Here is a 25,186-nt window from a genome sequence, read left to right as displayed (position 1 = left end):
CCAATGGTCAGGGGGCCCAGACAGTGGCAGCCTCTTCCCAAGACTATATGCAGGCTGCCTCCACTCCCAGACTCGGCACTGGCCCTAGAACTGAAACCTTTCTGGGGGTTCTGTTCAAACACAGAAGTGACAAACACAGTATGGGAGGGAGCTAGGAGACAAGAGGCTTTTTTAAAGCCTGAGGAGAGCCTGGAACTTGGGGCGTTCCTAAGAGAAAGGAGGAGGGCCTAGTGAACACCTCTGCCTGGCCAGCAGCCAGCCCACCCCCTCCACATGGGCGAGGCCAGTGAGTCTCAGGGACAGCACCCTTCTGTCCTTCGTAGTCATATCCTTGTCTTTGAACCAGTGGCATCTGACCTGAGAAGCACCTGATGGGGGATGGGAGACTGAGTCACCAAGAGGACAGTGCAGGAAGACTGCTCGGTGGCAATGGGGCTCTGAGAGAGAGGTACAACCCGTGAGAAAGCAGGCTCGCCTGGGCCTCCCCCTGGCTGGGAGGAGAGGAAATCTCCCAGGGTGGAGTGTGCCAAAGGCGTGATTGGGCCAGCCCTCCTAGCCTATGGGCAGGGCGAGTGTCACTCTGAGATAAGCCACTTCAAGCTGCAGATGATATCCCTGGGAAGCATCACTCAAGACAGTGGCAGATCACAGCCTCAGAGCGGATGCGAGCAGTGGCAGGTCAACCCAGAGGCTGAGTACACACTAATCCTGGGAGCTTCTCTCTCGAGGCCTCCTTGCTCCTCACATCAGCCAGAGCTCAAGCGCTGGCACCCCCTGCCAGTCAGGAACAGGGACAGGGCAGCATGAGCCGGTCAAGGCACTTGGGCAAGATCCGGAGGCGCCTGGAAGATGTCAAGAGCCACTGGGTGCGGCCAGCCAGGGCTGACTTCAGCGACAACGAGAGCGCTAGGCTGGCCACTGATGCCCTACTGGATGGGGGTCCCAAGGCCTACTGGCAGACCCTCCACCAGGAAGGCGAGGTGGACTTCCTGTCCTCGGAGGAGACCCAGTACATCCAGATCCAGGCCAAGGAGCCCCCATGTGCCCCTGAGACCCTGGGAGGGGCAGAGATGGGCTCCAAGGGCCTGGACTCCTGCTCTCTGCAGTCAGGCACCTATTTCCCCGCCACCTCAGAGGGCCCTGAGCCCACCCTGCTGCACACCTGGGCCTCTGCCAACAAGCCCTACCTGAAGGACAAGTCCAGCGCCACTGTGTACTTCCAGACAGACAAGCACAACAACATCCGAGACCTTGTCCGACGCTGCATCACCAGGACCAGCCAGGTAGCAAGCAGCAAGGCCTGTGTCTGTGGGGCTGGGGCAGGGAGGGGGTCTAGACAAGGAGGGAGCAGGATGGAGTCTAGAAGCTTGGGGCTCAGACTGGAGTCAGGGCTGTTATTCTCTGAGCCAGTCCCTGGGTTGCCGACTCACTGGTCCCTCCTGTCACAGTCTGAGTCTAGAGCACCACGATCCATCAATATAATTCCTACAGCCTCTCCCATCCAAACCACACTGCCCAGTCTCCTGTGGCAGTATAGCATTTGTCTATTGCCTTCGGGGTTTCACTGCAGCTTCCTGCCTTCCTGCCTGCACTACTCCACAATGCCTGCTGGACTTTTTTTTTTTTTTTTTATTTTATTGGATAGAAACAGCGATATTAAGAAGGAGAGATGGGGCCTAGGAGGTGGCACACTTGGTTGAGTGCATGTTACAATGCACAAGGACCCAGATTCAAGCCCCTGCCTTCCATCTACATGGAGGAAGCTTCACTATCAGTGCAACAGGGCTGCAGGTCTCTCCCTTTATCTCTCCATCTCTATTTCCCCCTTCCCTGCTGATTTATCTCAGTTTATATGCAATAAATAAATTGAAAAGCATTAGAGAGAAAGATCTGTAGCACTGCTTCACTGCTTGTGAAGCTTCCCTCTTGCAGGAGAGCTCTGTATTCCAAGGTCACTGGTATGGGCTGATTCTGTAACTATCTATGTACATGTATTTTTTTCCCTGTTTTTTCAATGGTCCTGCCTTCACTTCCTTTTCAGCTCACTCCTACACTTATTACTACTTCCAAGTGTCTTTCCTTTTCTCCTCTTCTCAGATAAGTGAAACCGTGTTTGGCTTCATCTGGTGTTTTCCAGATTTGCTTCCCTCTCATTGATAGAATAAAAAAACAAAATTTCTGGTGACCAACACTTAGGGTCCTGGTGGAATTGGGGTACAGAGCCCTCTGGTTTATTTTCCCTATGGTTTATCCCTCTGGGATTATGGACTCGAATTATTTTTGGGGTGCATATGGTGGGAGTTCTGGCTTCTGTAATTGCTTCTCCACTGGACATGAGTGTTGGTAGGTCAATCCATACCCCTAGTCTGTTTCTAATTTTCCCTCATGGGGTAGGACTTTGGGCAAGTGGAGTTCCAAGATACATTGGTGGGGTTGTCTGCCCAGAGAGGTCAGGATGGAATCATAGCAGCATCTGGAACTTGGTGTTTGAAAGGTAATAAGATATGAAGCAGGACAAAATATTTAATAAACAGGAACCATAAAGTTGGAATAAAGCAGATGAAATTAAGGGTCTTTAGGTGGGAAGAAGCTATGAAACATATTTTAGGTATGTTCCTAGGAGGCTATATCTTAGTAATCTTTGCTTGAGCTTGATAGCAAACATGAGGACAGACTAGAAATACTGTCTGGAAAGATAGTGTCAGAGTTGAGAGTAGAACTAGGAAGCAGGATTAGGGCAGAGAGTTGCTCTAAATTTGAAGAAAATATATAAATGCAATGAACTGTTTACCACATCGATCTAACCTGTGGCCCATATCTATTCCTATTTAGCACAGAAGCCTGTACAACCTCCAAGTCCCTGTCAGACTGAGGAACATTCTAGGCTGCACTCACTTCGGAACAGTCTTCCTCAAGCGGCAGAGTAGGATGACCCAGCCTCCTTTCAGAGAGTGGGATAGACCCTACCATGCTACTTCATAGTGAGGGTACAGTCCTAAAGAAGTCCACAAAAGGGCTTATTATGACATTTCCAATGTGTGGTGCACTGTTTCTATATTACAGATCAAACTCTGTCCCTTCCCGGTAGCCTGCCTTGTCTTCTGTCTGATTACTGGTGGGGTCAGCTAGCAGCCTGGTCATCTGCGGGCAGACAAGCCTAAAAGAGAGCACAGGCAAGTATGCACCCTGGTAGCATGTTGCCTGCATTTACAACACAGAGGTGAGGTCTTCAGCTAGCCCAGGGGATTCAGGAACCAATTCTTGAGAAAGGGACTGAAGTGCTGAGAAGGAGCAGTCATCAGTCAGTTGACAATCAGGAAGATGATTGCCCAAACAGAGGGGCATTTCAAATATCTGAAGAGGGAGAATGGAGGTTGAAAATCTGCAGGTCAGGGGTCAGGTGACGGTGCACTGGGTTAAGCACACATAGTACAAAGCACAAGGACTGCACAAGGATCCTGGTTGGAGCCCCCACTCCCCACCAGCAGGTGTCTATCTTTCTCTCCCCATCTCTATCTTCCCCTCCTCTCTTGATTTCTCTCTCTCCTATGCAACAACAACAAAATGGAAAAATGAGCCACCAGGAGCAGTGGATTCGTAGTGCAGGCACTGAGCCCTAGTGATAACTTGAGGGCAGAAAAGAAAAGAAAAAGGGAGTTGGGTGGTAGCACAGCCGGTTAAACATACATGGTGCAAAGCTCAAGGACCAGCAAAAGGATCCCGGTTCAAGCCCCCCAGCTCCCCACCTGCAGGATCACTTCACAAGTGAGTGAAGCAGGTCTGCAGGTGTCTGTCTTTCTCTCCCCCTCTCTGTCTCCCCTTCTCTCTCGATTTCTTTCTGTCCTATCCAACAACAGCAACAGCAATAATAATGACAACAACTAGGGCAAAAAAAAAAAAGAAAAAGAAAATCTGCATGTCACCCCACACTGAATAGCAGGAGGTAGACAAGGTGCTGCAAGGGCTGTGAGCCAGGTTGATTTTTCCCACTGTGAGCAATTGGGAGCCACTGAAGGCTCTAAGGAGAAGGAACACAGCCTGTTTCCATAGACAGTCTGTAACTGGAGATCCAGCTCTACCTCCAGCCCCTCCAGACATCTGCATGGATGTATCCATGCCTCTTATCTGCGGATGAGTGAGCACGTACACATGTGCTATGTGTTAAAGCAAGGAGTTATGACAAACTGCCACCAGAGGTCTGACAGGCAAGAACACAGGAGGGAGTAGTAGAGATTGCAGCAAAAAGGACTCTCTCAAAGGGTCAGTCAGAAGTCAGCACCCACAGGGTTAGGTCTCTAATTTGCTAAAAGAAGTGGGAAATTATTTATTTATTGACTTATTTATTTATTTATTTATTTGCCTCCAGGGTTATCATTGGGGCTCGGTGCCTGCACTACGAATCCACTGCTCCTAGAGGCCATTTTCCCATTTTGTTGTTATTGCTGTTTTTGTTGGATAGGACAGAGAGATATTGAGAATGGAGGGGAAGACATCGAGGGGGAGAGAAAGATAGACACCTGCAGACCTGCTTCATCACTTGTAAAGTGACCCCTCCCCCCCCCCCCCCCCCCCCCCGCTGCAGGTGGGAAGCCAGGGGCTCAAACCGGGATCCTTGACCCAGTCCTTGTGCTTTGCCCTATGTACACTTAACCCACTGTGCTACTGCCAGGGCCCCGGAAATTCTTTTAAAATGGTAAAACCTAATTTGTTGTTGTTGCTGCTGAGGCCCCAGATTAAATTAAGTTTTTCAGAAGGAGTGGGGAGAGAGAGACACCTCCCCCCCAAAAAAAAAAAAAATGGAAACATCCTCCACTGTGTTGAGGGCTAGGCTTGAACTGAATTACAAGCATGATGAAGCAAGTGCACTGTCCAGGTGAGCTATTTTGCCAGCCCAGATCTGGTTTTTCAGTGCCTCCTTTTTTAAGTTTTTTTTTTAAATCCTTATTAATAAGAGAGCGAGGGGAATGAATTAGAACATCACTTTGATACATGTAATGCCAGGGATTAAATTTGAGATCTCATGCTTATAAATCCAGTGCTCTAGTCATTGTGCCTTCTCCCAGGGCACTGTTTATATGTTTGTGTATTTGTTGTGAAGAGAGAGAGGACCAAAGAAAGTATCTCTCTGGCACATTTGATACTGGCAACTGAACCCAGGACCTCATGCCTGCAAGTCCAGTACGTTAGCCACTCTGCCATTTCCAAAGTCATTTTTTTCTATTTAGAGTTTTATTACTGGGCAGGGGAAGATAGCACAATGGTTATGCAAACAGACTATCATACCTGAGGCTCCGATGTCCCAGGTTCAATTCCCAGCACCACCATAAGCCAAAGCTGATCAGTGCTCTGGTTTAAAATTTTTTTTTTAAGTTTTATTGTTTATTTTATGAGAGTGAGAGATCAGAGCACCTTTCTGTCACATGCCAGACATGTAATTGAACCTGGGATCTCATGCATGCCAAGAATGCATTCTACCTACTGGCTCACCTCCCCAGCTATTTTAAGTGTCTTCTTAAAGTCCTGACAGGTTTTAGTGATTGTCGGGCTAGCTTCATGAGCAGGAGAGAGAGACGACCAGGGACTCATGGCTGAGTGGTACGCAGTTCAGTCTTTATTCATGTGGAATGCAGCGCAATCTAAGCTATCTCTAATCACAATCTTGTCCTTATATATCCTGAGGCAGAAGAGTCAGGTCCGAGGAGGATGTAGTAGTATAGGGGGTGGGGAGAAGGAAAAAGCGTGCAAAACAGTGAGGATTAAACCAATTCCCTGCAGGCAGGGTAGTGCTTAGTTAACAGTGGTATGTAAATAGAATACAGTGTTAATTTAAGCAGGGGGGATTAAACCAATGAAACAGAAGGGGTCTTAGAAGCAGAATTTAGAAGCATACCAACAAGTGATGGAGCAAAGGGCTTCACGGCCACAGAGGTAAAGGGAAGGAGGCCTTGATGAGTGGGGAGCAGCAAAGGAGTCAAAGACAGCTCAGGGTTATATTTCACAAGCCCCAACTTGGCTTCTTTCCAGGGAGTTTCACCCACCCTTCCAGCTGTGTTGAGAACCCCCCACCCCCCTACTGCCAACACACACATACACACACACACACACACACACACACACACACACACACACTGGTCATCACTCCTAGGAGGAGTTCAGAGACACAGAGGCCAGTAGATTTAGGACCAGGTTCTTGGAGCTGGAAGGAGCCTCAACCCAGCAGAGCATCTAAGGCCTGGGGAGGTCAAGGCACTTATCTGCAGGTAATGTTGCTCTCTAGCTTCTTGCCTGGGCCCATCTGTTCATTCCTAGTGAGGGTCAGTCACGGAAACATGAAATACCCTCAGCAGCTCCGTCTGTCAAAGGCTGATTCATTTTCCAGGGCCTCCACGACTTCCCTGACCACATGCAGCCTAAGATTTTACATAGAATCAGACATTTAAAAAAAAAAAGGCTTCAGGGAGTCGGGCTGTAGCGCAGCAGGTTAAGCGCAGGTGGCGCAAAGCACAAGGACCGGCATAAGGATCCTGGTTCGAACCCCGGCTCCCCACCTGCAGGGGAGTCGCTTCACAGGCGGTAAAGCAGGTCTGCAGGTGTCTATCTTTCTCTCCTCCTCTCTGTCTTCCCCTCCTCTCTCCATTTCTCTCTGTCCTATCCAACAACGGCAACAACAATAATAACTACAACAATAAAACAACAAGGGCAACAAAAGGGAATAAATAAATTAAATAAATATTTTTTAAAAAAGGCTTCAATATCAGCATGTTCCTCTTTTAGGGCTTAAATATAACAAAGTAAGGAGAGGTAGACAGCACAATGGTTATAGAAAGAGATTCTTTTAAAAAAAATATTCATTTATTTCCTTTTGTTGCCCTTATTGTTTTATTGTTGTAGTTATTATTGTTGTTGTTACTGATGTTGTCGTTTTTGGATAGGACAGAGAGAAATGGAGAGAGGAGGGGAAGACAGAGATGGGGAGAGAAAGATAGACACCTGCAGACCTGCTTCATTGCCTGTGAAGTGGCTTCCCTTCAGATGGGGAGCCGGGGGCTCGAACCGGGATTCTTACTGCCAGTCCTTGCATGTGGCACCATGTGTGCTTAACCCGCTGTGCTACCGCCTGGCTCCCACAAAGAGATTCTTATACATGAGGTCCAAGGTCTCAAGGTCTCAGGTTCAGTCCCCTGCACCACCATAAGCCAGAGCTGAGCAGTGCTCTGGTAAAATAAATAAATAAAATAATGATAAGTGTAACAAAGTAAATGATTCTGGAGGCAAGAGAGAATTTTTTTTTTAATAGCAGCAGAGAGGGAGTGAAAGAGATCACAGCACCAAGACTTATTATTATTATTATTATTATTATTATTTTGCCTCCAGGGTTATTGCTGGGGCTCAGTGCCTGCACTACAAATCCACTCCTCCTGGAGGCTATTTTTTTCCCCATTTTGTTACCCTTGTTGTGCTTGTTGTAGTTGTTATTGTTGTCATAGCTGTTGTTGTTGTTGGATAGGACAGAGAGAAATGGAGAGAGGAGGGGAAGGCAGAGAGGGGGTGAGAAAGACAGACACCTGCAGACCTGCTTCACCGCTTGTGAAGCGACCTCCTGCAGGTGGGGAGCCGGGGGCTCGAACCAGGATCCTTACACCGGCCCTTGCGCTTAGCGCCCCGTGCGCTTAACCCACTGCGCTACCGCCCAACTCCCTATAATTATTATTTTTTGATCATCTGTATTTATTTATTGGATAGAGACAGCCAGAAGTCCATAGGTGGTGATAAAGAGAGACAGAGTCAGACAGACACCTGCAACACTGCTTCACCACTTGCAAAGCTTTCCCCCCGCAGGTGGGGACTGGGGGCTCGAACCTGGGTCCTTGAGCATTGTAACATATGTGGTCACCCAGGCCCCATCAAGACTTCTTTCAATGTGGTAAAGATCAGGTTCAAACCTGGATCTCATACATACATGGCAAAGTGCATACCATCCAAGTGATCTATCTCCCTGGGCCAAGGTGAAAGAGAGAATCGCAGGTACCTTTCTTTGGGCTTCATTCTTGCCCCTGCAGCTTTGGGAGGAAGAAGTGGGTGTTCACAGGTCTTTGTTGAATCGTCCTTTTGTGCACCCAGATAGAAAGAAGAACTATAGTCCTTCTAGTCCTCCCTCTGATGGCAGGACACTGTGAAGACTGATCAGGGATCCATCATGGTACCAGAAATTTTGTCATCCTGGCCAGATGGCAGAGCAGAACAGGAGGCGACCCCTCTCCTTGAGCATGTTTCTGCTACTGCAGTCCTTAGAGGAGGAAGAAGAGCAGATTGGTGGGTGGAATGTACAGCTTGAGCAATCCTCTGTGCCTGGAAGTGGAGGGAAGAGTGACTAAGGCAGGATTCCCAGACTAGGTGGCCCCTGATTTGAGTCTCAAAGGCTGAGTAAGAGTTTGCCAGGCAGAGAGGAAAGAGAAAGGAATTCTAGCCTCAAAAGCATCAATGCCAAGGGCAGGAGGTGTCACAGCCCTGTAGGTATAGAGGCAGGGAGATACCCACATCTATCTAATGGGACAAAGCTTTGGAAGATGGGGTCTCCAGGAGAGGTGGAGGCAGGGGACAAGGATTGGACAAGGATTCGAAGCCAGGAATAGTGAGGCCTTAACAGTTGGAGCTCAAGAGACTAGTGAGAATAGCTCACCTGAACAGTGTGTCTGCTTTGCCATTCATGAGACCCTGGCTGCACTGGAGGAAGCTTTGATACTGTGTTGTCTTTCTCTGTTTGACTCTTTCTGGAAAAATTAGCTCACAGCAGTGAAACTCAGACAGTGATCAAAGAAAAAACAGTAAGAGTGAATGAGCAAGAGAGAAAGAGGGAGGGAAGGAGAGAGAGAGAGAGAGAGAGAGAGAGCCAGTTCTTTCTCTCTTTTTTAATAAAATATTTATTTACAGGGAGTCGGGCGGTAGCACAGTGGGTTAAGCGCACATGGCACGAAGTGCAAAGACCAGAGTAAGGATCCTGGTTCGAGTCCCCGGCTCCCCACCTGCAGGGGAGTCGCTTCACAGGCAGTGAAGCAAGTCTACAGGTGACTATCTTTCTCTCACCTTTTCTGTCTTTCCCTCCTCTCTCCATTTCTCTCTGTCCTATCTAACAACGACGACAACAACAATAACTACAACAACAATAAAAAGACAACAAGGTCAACAAAAGGGAAAATATATATTTATTTGCTTATTTATTGGAAAGAGACAGCCAGAAATTGATAGGGAAGGGAGCGATTGAGGGGGAGAGAGTTAGAGAGAGACTTGCAATACTGTTTCACCACTTGCAAAGCTTTGCCCCTACAGGTGGGGACCGGGGGCTTGTACCTGGATTCTTTCACAGTGTAACGTGTGCCCAACCAGGTGCGCCACCACCCAGCTCTGAGCCAATTAGTTCTCTGTTCTCTAATGTGCCTAGGGTTGTTTTCATCAGGTTCTGCGAGTCACACAGACACAGAAATGACTGTCACAAAAGTAGTTTTACTTATAGTTTCCTAGAAGCTGAAGACAGCAGGTCTGTCCAGGGCCACATAGAAAGCAGCAGCATCAGGCAGAAGGCAAGAGAAAAGAGAAAGCAACGGCCCAAGCCTTGCTAGAGCTTTTTTTTTTTTTTTTAATATTTTTAATATTTATTTATTCCCTTTTGTTGCCCTTGTTGGAGCTTTTGCACTGAAGGCCTGGCCAGGCAGAGTAAGCAGTTAAGGACCCAAGAGTCTGAATAATTCAGCAGCTCCAGGTTACAGGAGGAGCTGTGGGGTTCACACCACTGTTCCTGAGGTAGTTCAGAGCAGGGGTATATTGGCTTGGCATGTAGACAGTAAGTAAGGCAGGACTTGGGCCCCCATTGCTCAGTTTGCACTGCCTAGGAATTAGCCCCAGAAAGGCAGTCAGTCTCCATCTCAAAGAACAGAAAACACAAACTTGTTCAACACATTCTCCAAGTGTGGCCAAGGGTCCCTGAGGGTCTTGTTCCCTTCAGGAGGTCTGTAAGCCCCCACCCCATCACCTGTCTGTAGGCTGCATCATCTCCATATCCTCCCACCCCCACCACACACCACACACCACACACCACAGATGCTGCAGAAACAGGCAAGAGGCCAGCTGACTTCTGCTCAGCAGAAACCACTGAGATCTGCTAGACTGTAAAACAACACCATTCTACTCACAACATTTTGTTGTGATTATTTTAGAAGATGGAGTTATTTTTCTTCAGAACATTTTTTTTAATTGCTACCGGGGTTATTGCTGGGGCTAAGTGCCTGCACAATGAATCCATTGCTCCAGGCCTTTTTTTTTCTTCCATTCTTTTTTAAAAAATTTCATTATCTTTATTTATTGGATAGAGACAGCCAGAAATTGAGAGGGAAGGAGAGAGAGGGAAAGAGAAAGAGACACACCTACAACTCTGCTTTACCACTCACAAAGCTTTCCCCCTGCAGGTGGCAACCGGGGGCTTGAACCCGGGTCCTAGCACATTGTAACATGTGCGCTCAACCAAGTGTGCCACCACCCAGCCCTACATTCATTCATTCTCCTTTTCTTTTCTCTTCTTTTGACAGAGACTGAGAAAAATGGGGAAAGAAGACAGAGAAAGGCACAAAGAGAAACACCTGCAGCCCTGCTTCACCAATCTTAAAGCTTTTCCCCTGCAGGTGGAGATGGGGGCTTAATCCAGTTCCTTGCACATGATAATGTGTGTGCTCAACTATTTGTACCACCACCTAACTACCATCAAAATATTAATTATGTCTCCATGTAGTTCTGCTTTAAGTAGGTAATACTGTCTCTAATTGCTGGGCTGTAGCACAGTGAACAAAGAGTTAGACTCTCAAGCATAAAATCTAGAGTTAAGTCCCTAGCGTCACATGTGCCAGAGTAATGCTTTGGTTTTCTCTCTCCTTATATTGCAAATAAAAAATAAATAAATAAAGGAAGTCGGGTGGTAGCATAGTGGGTTAAGCGCAGGTGGCACGAAGCACAAGGACCGGCATAAAGATCCTGGTTCAAGCCCCCAGCACCCCATCTGCAGTAGAATCGCTTCACAGGTGGTGAAGCAGGTCTGCAGGTGTCTGTCTTTCTCTCCCCCTCTCGGTCTTCACCTCGTCTCTCCATTTCTCTCTGTCTTATCTAACAATGACATCAATAACAACAACAATAATAACTACAACAACAATAAAAAACAGCAAGGGCAACAAAAGGGGAAATAAATTAAATAATAATAAATAAATAAAATCTTCAAAAATGTAAAGTAATAATATTTCTTTTCTGATATTTAATAGACATTAAAGTTTTTATTAGAAACTAGCACACAAATATCAATAGTTATAACCTATATCTTTGAATAACTCAATCTTTTCTGAGACTATAGAAATAGTCCTGAGAGCAATCTGTAGGGGATTTAGCAAGCAAGCTTCCTCCTCTACTGGAAACTTCTCTCTCCTTCTTCCTTTCTCTGCACGAGTAACACTAAATCATGCCAGAAGTAAGGTGTCTCAGAACCAAACTAGCTCACTATACCATGTCAGAGGACCTGGGTTTGTGTCCCTGGCCACCATGTGACCAATACTGTAAAGAACTACGAGGATTTAAAGATCTCTAGGGGTGAGAGAATTGTCACTTTTCTCACTACCTTGGATAGGATAAGACAATCTTTTAGCAAAGAGAGAGGACAACAGCTGCCATCAATGTCACTAGGTTAAGTATATATAGACACTCACTTCTGTATTGACAAGGCTGTGGTCAAGCTGTGAAGCAGGTCTGTAGGTGTCTATCTTCCCCCCCCCCCCATCTCCCCTTCCTCTTTCATTTCTCTCTGACCTATCAAATTTAAAAAGAGAAGAAAAGGGGGTCGGGCGGTGGCGCAGTGGGTTAAGCGCCCGTGGCTCAAAGCTCAGGGACCGGCGTAAGGATCCCGGTTCGAGCCCCCGGCTCCCCACCTGCAGGGGAGTTGCTTCACAGGCGGTGAAGCAGGTCTGCAGGTGTCTATCTTTCTCTCCCCCTCTCTCTCTGTCTTCCCCTCCTCTCTCCATTTCTCTCTGTCCTATCCAACAACAAAGCAACGTCAACAATGGCAATAATAACCGCAACGAGGCTGCAACAACTAGGGCAACAAAAGGGGGGAAAAATGGCCTCCAGGAGCGGTGGATTCATGGTGCAGGCACCGAGCCCAGCAATAACCCTGGAGGAGAAAAAAAAAAAAGAGAGAAGAAAAAAGGCTGCCAGGAGCACTGGATTCGTAGTGCTGTCAGTGAGCCCTAGCGATAACCCTGGAGGCAAAAAAAAAAAAAAAAAAACAGATGTTGGTATTAGTGGTGGAGATAATTAGCTTTGTCCCATGAGAAACAATCTGAAGATCTCTCAGAGAAATAGAAATGGACCTACCCTGTGATACAATTCCTTTCCTAGTAATCTATCCAAAGAACATAAGTAGTCTGGGAAGTGGGAAACAATCTGAAGATCCCCTCTCTTCTCTCAGCTCTTATTTCCTTCCTCTATCTCCATCTCCTTCCAGAGATGTGTGGGGAAGTCAGGATAGAGGCAGGAGCTTCTTCCAGCTCTTCTTTTCCCTCACTTGAATCCTGCTCTGTCAGACCATCCCTGCTCTTTCTACTCCAGTACAGCACCAATAGGGAAGGCTCTCCCAGGCCCTCTAGGATATAGGGAGTTAGGCTGAAAGTAGGCGTCACTTATCCCTGACCTTTCTGGTGATGGACTTTCTGACCTGACCCAGGTCCTGGCCATCCTGATGGATGTATTCACAGATGTGGAGATCTTCTGCGACATACTAGAGGCAGCCAACAAGCGTGGGGTGTTCGTCTGCGTGCTCCTAGACCAGGGAGGAGTGAAGCTGTTCCAGGAGATGTGTGACAAAGTCCAGATCGCAGATGGTCACCTCAAGGTAGGGGCCTCCAGTGAGAGTCTGAAAGGTAATTTGAGCTCATTCATCAGGTGGGGACAGGCTTGCTGTGGTAATAGATGTCACCTGTCTCAATGGCCTCACAGACCAAGCCCAGGGTAAATCAGGAGAATCAGGGACTCATTGAGGTCTGGGCCAGTAAGTCAGGTCACCAAACACCAGCTGGGTTTATGAGATGTCTGTTATTCAAAAGCCTTAGGCTGAAGGCTTCATGGGTATTAGGCCCCTGTATTGCCTTTATTTTAGGATTTGTTTAAACTCTCCCATCTCTTCTTTTTTGAAAAACATTTATTTTACTTATTGCATATAAAAGTTTTACATGAAGCAGAGAGGAGAGATAGAGACAAACCAGAGTATCATTCCAATACCTACAGTACTGAGAATTGAGCCAGGAACCTCAGGCATGAGAGTCCAATGCTCTACTAGTTGAACTATTTCCCCAACCACTCCCTTTTCTTCTCCTTCCTTCCTTCCTTCCTTCCTTCCTTCCTTCCTTCCTTCCTTCCTTTCTTTCCTTCTCCTTCTCCTTCTCCTTCTCCTTCTCCTTCTCCTTCTCCTTCTCCTTCTCCTTCTTCTCCTCCTTTTTTTTCCTACTAGAGCACTGCTCAGGTCTGGCTGAGATTGAACCAGGGCCTAGGAGCCTGAATCATGAAAGCCTTCTAGCATCACCACTGTGCATTCTTCCCTGTCCTGAGTTAATTTTAGAAAATTCAGTCAAGAAAAAAGAAATTTTATGAATTTGTTTTGATGGCCTATCATCTCACCAACCAGAGATAACGTAAGTCCCGTCTATATCTTGGTGATGATCCTCCCATACCTTTTCCTATGTAAATGTACTTCTGTAAGTACAAGACTAATGGATGACACCTTGACCTGCTTTGCCACAGAACATTTCCATTCGGAGTGTGGAAGGGGAGGTGTACTGTGCCAAATCAGGCCGAAAGTTCGCCGGTCAAATCCAAGAGAAGTTTATCATTTCAGACTGGAGATACGTCTTGTCTGGATCATACAGGTGAGTACAGGTGGACGGACTTTCTGGAGTCCAAAGACAGAACCACGCAGCGAGCCACCTGCTTGGGAGCTCATGCACTAGCAGCCCGGCCACTGCTTTCTCCCCAGAGCTGGGCTTCTGCACAGGGAAAGCAGGAAGCAGGACCAGGCTGGGCAACATCAGGAAACCTGGGTCTCTTGGGGGAGGACTTTAGGATAAAGAGGCACCACCAGCTATCTGCCTCAGTTTTACTTCATATTACCATAGGATGTAGAGCCTTCTTTTTCTCTCCTCACATCTTTCAGGCATGGTTGCAACATCATGCACTTTGTTTTGTTGTATGTGTGCATGTCCGTTTTATTTCCAAGTATCTAAATGTAACAGATTTATTGAGATATAATTCAAATAGCAGAGTGTCCACTGATTTAAAAGCATATATAGTTCAGCAGCCCGGGAGATGGTGCACTGGCTTTAGAATTAATCACGAGGTTCCAAGTTCCATCCCCAGTGCCAGAGTGATATTCTCTCTCTCCCTCCCACCATACTTCTCTACCTCTCTAACTTTCTCCCTCTCTCTCTTTTTCCCTCTTCTGCATATAAATAAATCTTTTTTTTTTTTTTTTTTTTTACTGTGAGGTCCCAAGTTCAATCCCCAGCATCCCATTTGCCAGAATAGTGCTCTGGTTTTGCCTCTCCTTCTTTATAAATAAATAAAATATAAATAAATAAATAAATAAATCCTTTTTCTTTTTAAATGTTTCACAGGACTATTGCTCCTTAAGAGGTAAAATTTCATATCATCCATAAATCTTAAAAAATAAAATAAAGGAAGAGGTCGGGAGGTAGCACAGTGGGTTAAGTGCATGTGGCCGGAAGCGCAAGGACCAGCGCATGGAGTAAGGATCCCAGTTCCAGTCCCAAGCTCCCTACCTGCAGGGGAGTTGATTCACAGGCGGTGAAGCAGGTCTGCAGGTGTTATCTTTCTATCCACCTCTCTGTCTTCCCCTCCTCTCTCCATTTCTTTCTGTTCTATCCAACAATAACAACATCAATAACAACAACAATAACAACTACAATAACAATAAAACAACAAGGGCAACAAAAGGGAAAAAATAAAATAAAGGTATTGACTTTAAAAAAATATAAATAAATAAAATAAAGGAGGGGCTGAGTGGTGGAATACCCGGTTAAGCACACATATTACCAAGCACAAGGATCAGGATTCCAGCCTCCTCTCTCCATTTGCAGGGGGTCACTTCACAAACTGTGAAGCAGGTCTGTAGATGTTTATCTTTCTCTCCCCTATATCTCCCTGTCTTCTCTCAATTTCTTTCTGTACTATCAAATAAAAATTTAAAGGAAAAAATGGCCTATAGAAGTAGTGTATTTGTAGTGCTGACACCAAACTCTAGAGATAGCACTGGTGGAAATAAATAAATAAATAAATAAATAGGCCAGGTTGTAGCTCAGTGGGTAAGTGCATATAGTGCAAAGCACAGGGACTGGAGCAAGGATCCCGGTTCGATCCCCCAGCCCCCACTAGGTCCTCTGTCATCCTTTTTGGACTGCAGGTGTCTATCTTTCCCCCTCTCTGTCTTTCCCTCCTCTCTCAATTTCTCTCTGTCCTATCCAACAACAACAACAGCAATGGCAACAATAATAACAACAACAAGGGCAACAAAAGAGAAAAGTGGCCGCGAGGAGCAGTGGATTTGTAGTGCAGGCACCGAGCCCCAGCAATAATCCTGGAGGCAAAAAAAAAAAACTCGGATTAAGCGCACGTGATGCAAAGCGCAAGGACCAGCATAAGGATCCCGGTTGGAGCCCCTGGCTCCCCACCTGCAGGGGAGATGCTGCACAAGTGGTGAAGCAGGTCTGCAGGTGTCTATCTTTCTCTCTCCCTCTCTGTCTTCCTCTCCTCTCTCCATTTCTCTCTGTCCTGTCCAACAACAACATCAGTAACAACCACAATAATAACTACAACAATAAAAAAATCAGTATCATTTATGACATTCTCAATGCTTGCAACCATCACCACTATACAGTTCCAGAATACTTTCACCATTCCCAAAAGAAAGCCCATACCCACACAGGGAGTAGGGGGAAAGTCTTTTTCTACTACCTTCCTAGGTTCCTGGCTGGGGTCCTACATTGGACTGGCAAAGAGAGATTAGCAAGTGCTAAGCATACATACTTATTTAGTGTGTGATGTGACATGGGAACCTTCACAAGGGCATTAAGACCTAGAGAAACAATTCAAACCTGAGCACTTTAATCCAAGGTTTGCTGAGGAGTACAAAGTTGTGGGGGAAATGCAGTAGGACAAAAAGGTATCGAATCATTTCCATGTCTAACCCCTTCCATGTTTTCACTGCTCCAAGGAAAAAAAAAGAAGAGGGACTGGGTGGTGGTGCACCTGGCTGAGTGCACATGTTACAATGCACAGGGCCCACGGTCCCCACCTGCAGAGGGAAATCTTCACGAGTAGTGAAGCAGGGCTTCAGGTGTCTCTGTCTCTTTCCCTCTCCATCTCCGCCTTCCTCTCAATTTCTGGCTGTCTTTATCCAATAAAAATAAAAGATAATTTAAAACTTTTTTTTTAAAAAAAGGAAGAAAGAAATGGACACTCCTCTGTCTCAGCAGGACTCCTCCTACCCTTCCGCTGTGCTGTGGCCTGTCCTCAGTGACCTGTCTCTAGTCTTCCCTGACCATCATTCATGCCCCACGGCCTTTGCTAGAGAACTCATTCCCACTGCCTTGGAGCTGTTAGCTCTGTATCTTGCAGGTGATACTTTTCAGATCTTTAGTGATGTGTGTCCTCACATATTTAGAAACTTTCTCTGTAGACTTTTTTGTTTTAAGTATTTATTTATTTATTGGATAGAGACAGAAGGAAACTGATATGGAAGGGGGAAAAACAGAGAGGGAGAGACAGAGACTACTTGTGAAGCTTTCCCCCTTCAAGTGGGAACTGGGGCTCGAACTTGGGTCCTTGTTCATGGTAACATGTGCGCTCAACCAGGTGTGGTGCCACCAGGCCCATTTCTGTAGACATTTTAGTGGAGATTACAGACAATAAGATAGGTGGGGGAGATAGCATAATGGTTATGCAAACAGACTCTCATGCCTGAGGCTCCAAAGTCCCAGGTTCAATCCCCCATACCACCATAAGCCAGAGCAGTGCTCTGGTGTTTCTATGTCTCTCTCTGTCTGCATCTCTCTCAAAAATAAAACAAATTAAAAAAAAGTTCTTATAGAGAGTAAGATAAACCCAGGTCTTACTTCTTCTCTATTACATTCCTGACATGAAGTAAAGTTAATACAGTGCCTGAATATCACACATGATTATAAATATTCATTTCATTAAATAAATGAATTAACAAAGAATTAAAGGCTATATTTGGCCTTGGTCATCTCATATGTGACCAGAAGAACAAGGTTTTTCAAACCGAATCACCATCCACTAGCAGGGTATAGAATCAATTTAGTGGATAGTCCCCAGCCCTTAAAAAAATAATAAAACTAAACTAAAAATAACCAGCAAACACTGAAGTAATAGATGTCCTGAAAATTGTGTAGTCATATATGCATTTGGACATGTGAATAGATCATGATACAAAATGTATTTCTCAAAGAAGAGGCAAGATAAGTCTGAAGAAGAAAGGCAGTGTGGACTTGTCCTATCAGAAATCAAGAATTGTCCCAGAGCTGTAGCAACTAAGACCAATGTGGCACTGGAGGAGGGACAAATTGACAAATGGAAAAAGAACAAAAATCCAAACTCAGATCCACAGGTGACAGGGAGTGACAGAGTTGTAAAGATTGAGGAAAAACTGGGATCCTCCATATGGAAAGCCAGATTTCTACATAATACTTCATGTACCCAAAAAAATCACCTCCCAATAGATTCAAAGCATAAAGGAGTTCAGCTGGTGGGTGGGTGTGTGTCTAGACTTGACGGTTAACCTTGATTCATCAGAAGACAAGGCAAGTGAAAAGTCATATACTAATGGGAGCAGGTCCACGGTGCCCTGGCATGACTAGCATGGGAACCACCGGGAACACCTACTTATCACAGGAGCAAACCCGCACAATGTGCACGTGGGTGGGAGAGAGGAGTGTGCGCAGCGCTCAGCAGGAAAACACATAAACAAGCAGCCAGCATTATGAGTGATTAGATCGCAAATCAAGGCTAGGATTACTTGTCATTGCATACCTTCTCAACAACAACAAAAAAATTTACGATTTAAAATGTTGGGTTTATAGGATCTTTTTACACAGTGCCAAGTGGACTTCAAGTCAGCACAGGGACTGAAAGTTTGGCATTTTATCCTGAAACTAAAATAGTCACCTACTTTACAGCCCAGTAAGTCCACTTCTAGGAGCATTTCCATGAGGAAGTGCAGTAGAAGTACACTCCCATGGTGTAGTAGAACAGATGTTTAATTTTTTTTTTTTTTTGCCTCCAGTATTATCGCTGGGGGTTGGTGTCTGCACCACGAATCCACCGCTCCTGGAGGCCATTTCCCCCCCATTTTTTGTTGCCCTTGTTGTTGTCGTTATTATTTCCATTGATGTTGTTGTTGGATAGGACAGAGAGAAATTGAGAGAGGAAGGGAAGACAGAGAGGGAGAGAAAAAGATAAATACCTACAAACCTGTTTGTGAAGCGACTTCCCGGCAGGTGGGGAGCCAGGGGCTTGAACCCTTATACCAGTCCTTGCCCTTATATCAGTCCTAGTGCCATGTGTGCTTAACCCGCTGTGCTGCCGCCTGGCCCCAGATGTTTAAGACCAGCCACAGCAGGGTCAGGAGATAACTAACATGGACTAGGAGATAGCCCAGTGGGTTAAGCATACTTGGCACAAAGCTCAAGGACTGGCATTAAGTATCCTGATTCCAGCCCCCGGCTCCCCATCTGCAGGGGGGTTGCTTCACATGTGGTGAAGCAGATCTGCAGGTGTCTGTCTTTCTCTCCCCCTTTCTGTCTTCCCCTCCTCTCTTGATTTCTCTCTGTCCTATCAAAAAACGACAGCAATGACAACAACAATAATAACAACAACAAACAATGAAAACTAGTGCAATAAAAGGGGAAAAAATTAAATAAAGGGGAGATAACTCACCAAGTAGAGCAAATACTTTCCCATGAACAAGTACCCAGATTCGAATCCCTGAAATCACATTGGAGCACCACACACAGGGGAGAAGAGATAGGGCATCTTCTCTCACTCTCCCTCTCTTTCTCTTTTATATTTTGCTTATTTATTAATGAGGGGGATAGGAAGAGAGAGAGAAAGAACCAGACATCACTCTGGTACATGTGCTGCGGGGGATCAAAGTCACTTTTATCCACTGCACCACTCATGCTTGAGAGTTCATCCTTGACTTTATCCCCTGCGCCACCTCCCAGACCACTCCTCTCTGTCTCTATTTGATACTGAAAGGGAAAAATAAATGAATCAATAAATAAGTACAAGTAGAGTTCATTGGGAGTAGTGAAATGGCACAGGCACAAAAAGCCCTGGAAGAAAAATTAAAAATCACAGCAACACTGTCCACAGCAGAAAACAAAACAAAACAAATAGACAAAAACGTGACAATAACACAAATGCCTATCAATGGGAGAGTGGCTGAAAAAACTCAGTAGAAAGCAGGACACATGGACATGTGGGGTGTGAGAAGCAGAACTCCTGAAAGGTCCCATGATGCATGGGAGCAAGGTGTGTGGCATACACGGGGAGGGGTGTGTGTGGAACTATGGGGGCATCAGTGTGCAGAGTTGAAAAGTTGTCAAGACTCATTTTAGGTGTGGGTAGTTGAGGCCTGTTTTAGCGAGCAAAGTCCAAGTCACTTGTCCTAATCCAACCCGATTCAAACAACCCAAGTGGGTGATTTTTCAGTGTAGCCCCGTGCCAATGTGCCCATGTCTGCTGCCTTCCCTGTCACTTCTGCTGCTTTTCTGCTGGTGGGCAGGCAGCTTCTGGGTGGAGGTAAGGTTTAAACAAAGTTTCTTGTTCTTCTCAGGATTGCCCCAGCCTCCTAGGAACCACACCCTGCTTCTGGAGGCTGGGCCCCACTTTTTGGTGTCAAAACTTGTGTGTAGAGGTGAGGAGGGGAGGAGGGTTGGTGGCTGAGACTGTTGATGGGGGGTTACTGTTCCCCAAGGCGGCCTGTCCCCTCCGGACCACCTTGTCCCATCGCCTGGTTGTACTTTAGGATGGACCGAGGGTTACACCGTGGGTGGGTCTTCTGTGCTATCACCTAGCTTTTCTTAAGGGCTTTGGGAGAGGATGTGAGGAGTGTCTCATCTGAGAGAGAAAATAAGACCATAGACACAACACATCAATGCCTGCAGCCTTTTGTTTTCACTGAAACCCTGTGAGTGGAAGGAGGGTGAGGCTTCTGCTCCAACTGTGTGGTGTGTTCTCTATGGGTGTTAGGGTGAAGCACCTAGGAGGTGTCATTCTGGTTCCTGGGCCAACCCTGGACTCTCTCTTCCATCCTCCCCCTTTGGGGCACCTCATGAGGAAGACAAAACCCTTTACATCCCCATGGAAATCCAGCTTCTGTCTTCCAAGGAATCTCCACTTTTTCCAACTGCCTCTTCAGATCCCGATCCCTCCTTGGCTACAAGAGGCGAGTGTCCCCACAGCACATATATGAGCACAGAGCTGGTGACACAAGGACTCCATGGGCACTCAGCCCCTTTCTCCTTCAACAAGGAGGACCATCTCAGCAGGGGAGGGAGGCTGAAGGTCAGAATTTGCTCTGACTTGGTTCATTCATTCATTCATGCATGCATGTATTCATTTGAAAGAAAGAAAAGAGAGGGAGAAGGCCAGAAAGAACATCACTCTGACTTCATGTTCTCCACCTCCTTGACCCCATGCCACTCACTCTGACAACTTTGTTGTTTTCTGGTCTCCGAGTTTCAGTTTTGTCACTGGTGACAGGAGTGATGTTTTCTTTCAAGGGATGAAATGAACCAGAGGGGCAGTGAGTTCACACTACCCCCTCCCGCCCTTAGAGGACGCTGACCGGGATGGCAGTGGTCCTGCAGCCTGGCCTGCCCCCCAGCCCTCACTCTCTCTCCTCTTTGCCCGCAGCTTCACCTGGCTCTGCGGACACGTGCACAGAAGCATTCTCTCCAAGTTCACGGGCCAGGCAGTGGAGCTGTTTGACGAGGAGTTCCGCCACCTCTATGCCTCCTCCAAGCCTGTGATGGGTCTCAAGTCCCCCCGGCTGGTGGCACCCCTTCAGCCCAGAGAGGGCCCCAGCCCCCCGGCCGGCAGCCCGAGTGGTAGCAGCTGCTCAGCTAGCGAGCACACATCCTCCAATCCCTTCAGCACCCCCTCCACAGGGAGTAACCCCCATAACCACAGTCTATCTGTGTCCTCGGGTCCCACTAGCACCCCAGCCTTAAACCCACCTCTGCCGCCCAGGTTTCAGATCTATCACAGCTCTTGGGGGACCCTGACTCCACAGCCCCACTTCTCCCTGCGGCCCCACAGTGGCCCCCCTGCTCTGTACAACAACCTCGATGCCTACAGGCCCACACGACTGCAGCTGGAGCAGCTGGGCCTGGTGCCCAGGGCTGCCCACACCTGGAGAACCTTCCTACAGGTCGCTCCCCACTTCTGAGAAACTCTGTGCCCACAGATACCCTCCTCAGGGCCAACACCCCACAAGCATGGGGTTTCTGGCCGGAGCACCCCACCTCAACAACTAACAGTTTTGAACTGATTTCTGTTCGCACTAAAGACACTCGGGCAAAAGCACTGCCTACATTTGAATGTCTGCAGACCTACCAACCTGCATCTGTCTCTGGGATCCTCATGCTAGTCTGGCCTATGTAGCACAATCCAGAAGTTATGGGGAGGCAGGGGGCAGGGAGGTGGAGGATGAGATCATAAAAATAGAGTTCTTTTCATTCACAGGGAAGCTAATACTTTATCATTGAAATTCCCTAAATCTCTAATGTAAGGACCTTTTGCTTTTTTTTGTTGTTGTTGTGCCAGGGATGAGTTCTGGAAATCATGCACGTGAGGCACATACTCTACCACTGGGCTATGCTTCCCCAAACCCCAAGTGTCCAGTAATGATCCACTCCCCAAAGACTCAGGGGAGAGAGGTGCAGAAGATCTGGGAACATTCTGGATATTTCTGGAAGGAGTGGGAAGCTCTTCCTCCCTGGACAGGTGCAATAATACTAGGGTATTTTTAATTTTTTTATTAACTTTATTTATTGGATAGAGACAGACAGAAATTGAGATGGAAGGGGATAATAGAGAGAGAGAAAGACAGAGACACCTGCATCACTGCTTCACCAATTACAAAGCTTTCCCCCTGCAACTGGGGACTGGGGGGCTAGAACCTGGGTCTTTGTGCATTGTAACATGTGTGCTCAACCAGGTATGCCACCACCTGGCCCCTAGGGTATTCTTGACCCCACCGAATTAGGAATGATATTATACAACCTGTCACTTTAAGATGTATGGGTCCCAGTCAAAACTGTAGCCCCAGAGGGCCAGGAGGCATTGAACCTACTTAAGTGTACACATCACCAAGCACAAGGATCTGGGTTCAAGCCCTCCACCCCTCCTGCACTGGAGAAGCTTCACAACCGGTGAAGTGGGGCTGCAGGTGTCCTCTTTCCCTCTCTACCTCTCCCTCCCCTCTCAACTTCCCTTTCTTCAAATAAATAAAACAAAATACTGTACCCCCTGCAACCCAGATTCTGACAGGGTTATGGTGAGCATGGCCTCCATTGCCCTGCACAGCTCTGTACTATATGAGCAGTGTAAACAAGAAATGAGCCTTTAGACTGGAGAGTTAGCTTACTAGGTAAGAGGCTTGCCTTGCCATATGTGCAACCCAGGCTTGAGAGTAATACATGAGGGTGTCAAGCAACCAGGGAAGACTTGGCATCATGGTCTTTCCCTCTCCCTCTTTCTCTGATTTGCTGTATCTGAATAAGAAAGTTGGCCTGGAATGGTGAAATTGAGCATTCTGAGGCCCTGGTGATACACAGAAGAGAGAAAGAGGTAGGGGGAGGGATACAACTGCTCAGCTCAGGATTTTGGTGGTATGGGGAATTGAACCTGGGATGTTGGAGCCTCAGGCATAGAAGTTTTCTTGCATAGCCATTATGCTATCTCCCTGGCCCTAAGCCTTTATTGTTTATGCCACTGAAACATGATGTTGTTTGTCCCATCCAGGGTTATTGCTGAAGAACTACACCTGCAACTTTTTGATAGATTTTTAAAAAATATTTTCATTTATTTATTATTGTACAGAGATAAACTCAGAGGGGAGGGGGAGATAGAGAGGGAGAGAGAGACAAAGAGACACCTGAAGCCCTGCTTCACCACTTGTGAAGCTGTCCCCTTGCAGGTGGGGACCGGGGACTTAAACCCAGGTCCTAGCACACTATAACATGTATACTCAACCAGGTGCACCACCACCAACCCCCTGAAAGTCTTTTTTGCATAACCATTAGGTTATCTCCCAGGCTAATATTACTATTTTTTAAATAGAGGGTGAGAATCAGAAAGGAAGAAACAGAAAAATAAAAATCAGAGTACGACTCCCATGCTTGTAAAGCTTCCCCTATCGTGGTGCTGCCATGTGGGGGCTGGGAATAAAGTGTGAGCTCTACTGAATGAACCATCTCCTGGGCCCATATGTCCCCTGACACACAGCTGGGCCATCCCTTCATGGGGCTGCACTCCAACTGGCATCTCCTCCCAAGACAGTTTCCACCAAGGAACAAGGTGTGGCTTTCCACATTTGGCAAGGGAGAGTTGAGGCCCAAACAAGTTCTTCTTTTTTTTTTTTTTCCTTTCTTTTTAAAAAATTTTTTTATTTATAAAAAGGAAACATTAACTAAACCATAGGATAAGAGGGGTACAACTCCACACATTTCCCACCACCAGAACTCCGTATCCCATCCCCGCCCCAATAGCTTTCCTATTCTTTAACCCTCTGGGAGTATGGACCCGAGGTCATTGTGGGATGCAGAAGGTGGAAGGTCTGGCTTCTGTAATTGCTTCCCCGCTGAACATGGGCGTTGACAGGTCGATCCATACTCCCAGCCTGTCTCTCTTTTTCCCTAATGGGAAAAGCGGAGCTCCAGGACACATTGGTGGGGTTGTCTGTCCAGGAAAGTCTGGTCGGCATCATGCTAGCACCTGGAACCTGATGGTTGAAAAGAGAGTTAACATACAAAGCCAAACAAATTGTTGACCAATCATGGACCTAAAGGCTGGAGTAGTGCAGATGAAGAGTTGGGGGGGGGGTCCTCCATTTTGTAGATAGCTAGTAGGCATATTTTAGTTATATTCCAAAGGGCCTGTGGCTATACTAGTTTTTTTTTTTTTCACCTGAGCCTGAAATAGATATGCAGGTGGATCCTAGTTATTGTCTAGGGTGGTGATGATGTCATGGCTGGAAGAAGGACCAGAAAGCTGGATCAGGGAAGAGAGTAGCTCCAAACAAGTTGTTACCCAAGTTTCCAATCCTTCTCTACCCAACGTTTCCTTCTGCTCCAGGCTAGCATCACACTCCACCTCCTTTGGCAGGCCTGCTCACCGGGGCCTTAAACCTGTAGAGTCTCTCCTCCAGTGTGCAGCTCAACAACGGTCAGGGGAGCAGCTAGTGCACGCCAGGAACCATTTCAGCAGTGAGCAAAGGGAACTAGATACATGTTGGTGCTGGAGAGCTCAAGTTAGCTGGAAGTGACACTTAGGGGAACAACTGCCATGAAGAACACACGAGAATGGGAGGAATAGCATGACAGCTGTGGGGTGGGGGCTCAGGTGTGGGCAGAAGCGGGCAGTACCAATGGCCAAGGGCATATCGCACACCAAGGATGAGGGATCACAGCAGCCCTCTGCAGGCTAATCATTGGCTTGAATGGAGGGACTGATTGCTAGACAGCAACCCTGCTCCTTCCCCAGCCTTCTCTCCTGGAAAAGGTCTGGAGTTGTCACTTGATTCCCACTGAAACTAACTTCTGGAGGCTGGGGAATAGCATAGTGGTTATGCAAAAGAATGCCCGAGGCTCTGTGGTTTCAGGTTCAATCCCTAGCACATCCATAATCTAAAGCTGAGCAGTGCTCTGTTCTCTCTCTCTCTAATTAAAAAAAGTAAATAAATAAATCAATAGAAACTCACCTTTTATCTTCCTCTCTGCATTAAAAAAGGCCAATAGTAATTTTTTTAAAAGATCATTCTATTTGGTGGTAATTACTGATTACA

The 25,186-nt window shown here is 46.8% G+C and overlaps 1 protein-coding gene across 1 annotated transcript; it reads left to right on the top strand.

Moving 5' to 3' along the window:
• Positions 1–318: 318 nt before the first annotated feature.
• Positions 319–25,186, top strand: FAM83A (family with sequence similarity 83 member A). The gene is made up of 4 exons (XM_007520804.2): positions 319–1,283; positions 12,752–12,919; positions 13,825–13,949; positions 21,034–25,186. The coding sequence occupies exons 1-4, from the start codon at positions 804–806 to the stop codon at positions 21,566–21,568; spliced, it is 1,308 nt and encodes a 435-aa protein (XP_007520866.1). The 5' UTR covers positions 319–803; the 3' UTR covers positions 21,569–25,186.

This window comes from Erinaceus europaeus, chromosome 1 (genome assembly GCF_950295315.1).
Source record: "Erinaceus europaeus chromosome 1, mEriEur2.1, whole genome shotgun sequence".
Taxonomy (NCBI): domain Eukaryota; kingdom Metazoa; phylum Chordata; class Mammalia; order Eulipotyphla; family Erinaceidae; genus Erinaceus; species Erinaceus europaeus.
Note: the sequence above shows the minus strand (reverse complement) of the source record. Positions and strands in the feature narration are given on the sequence as shown.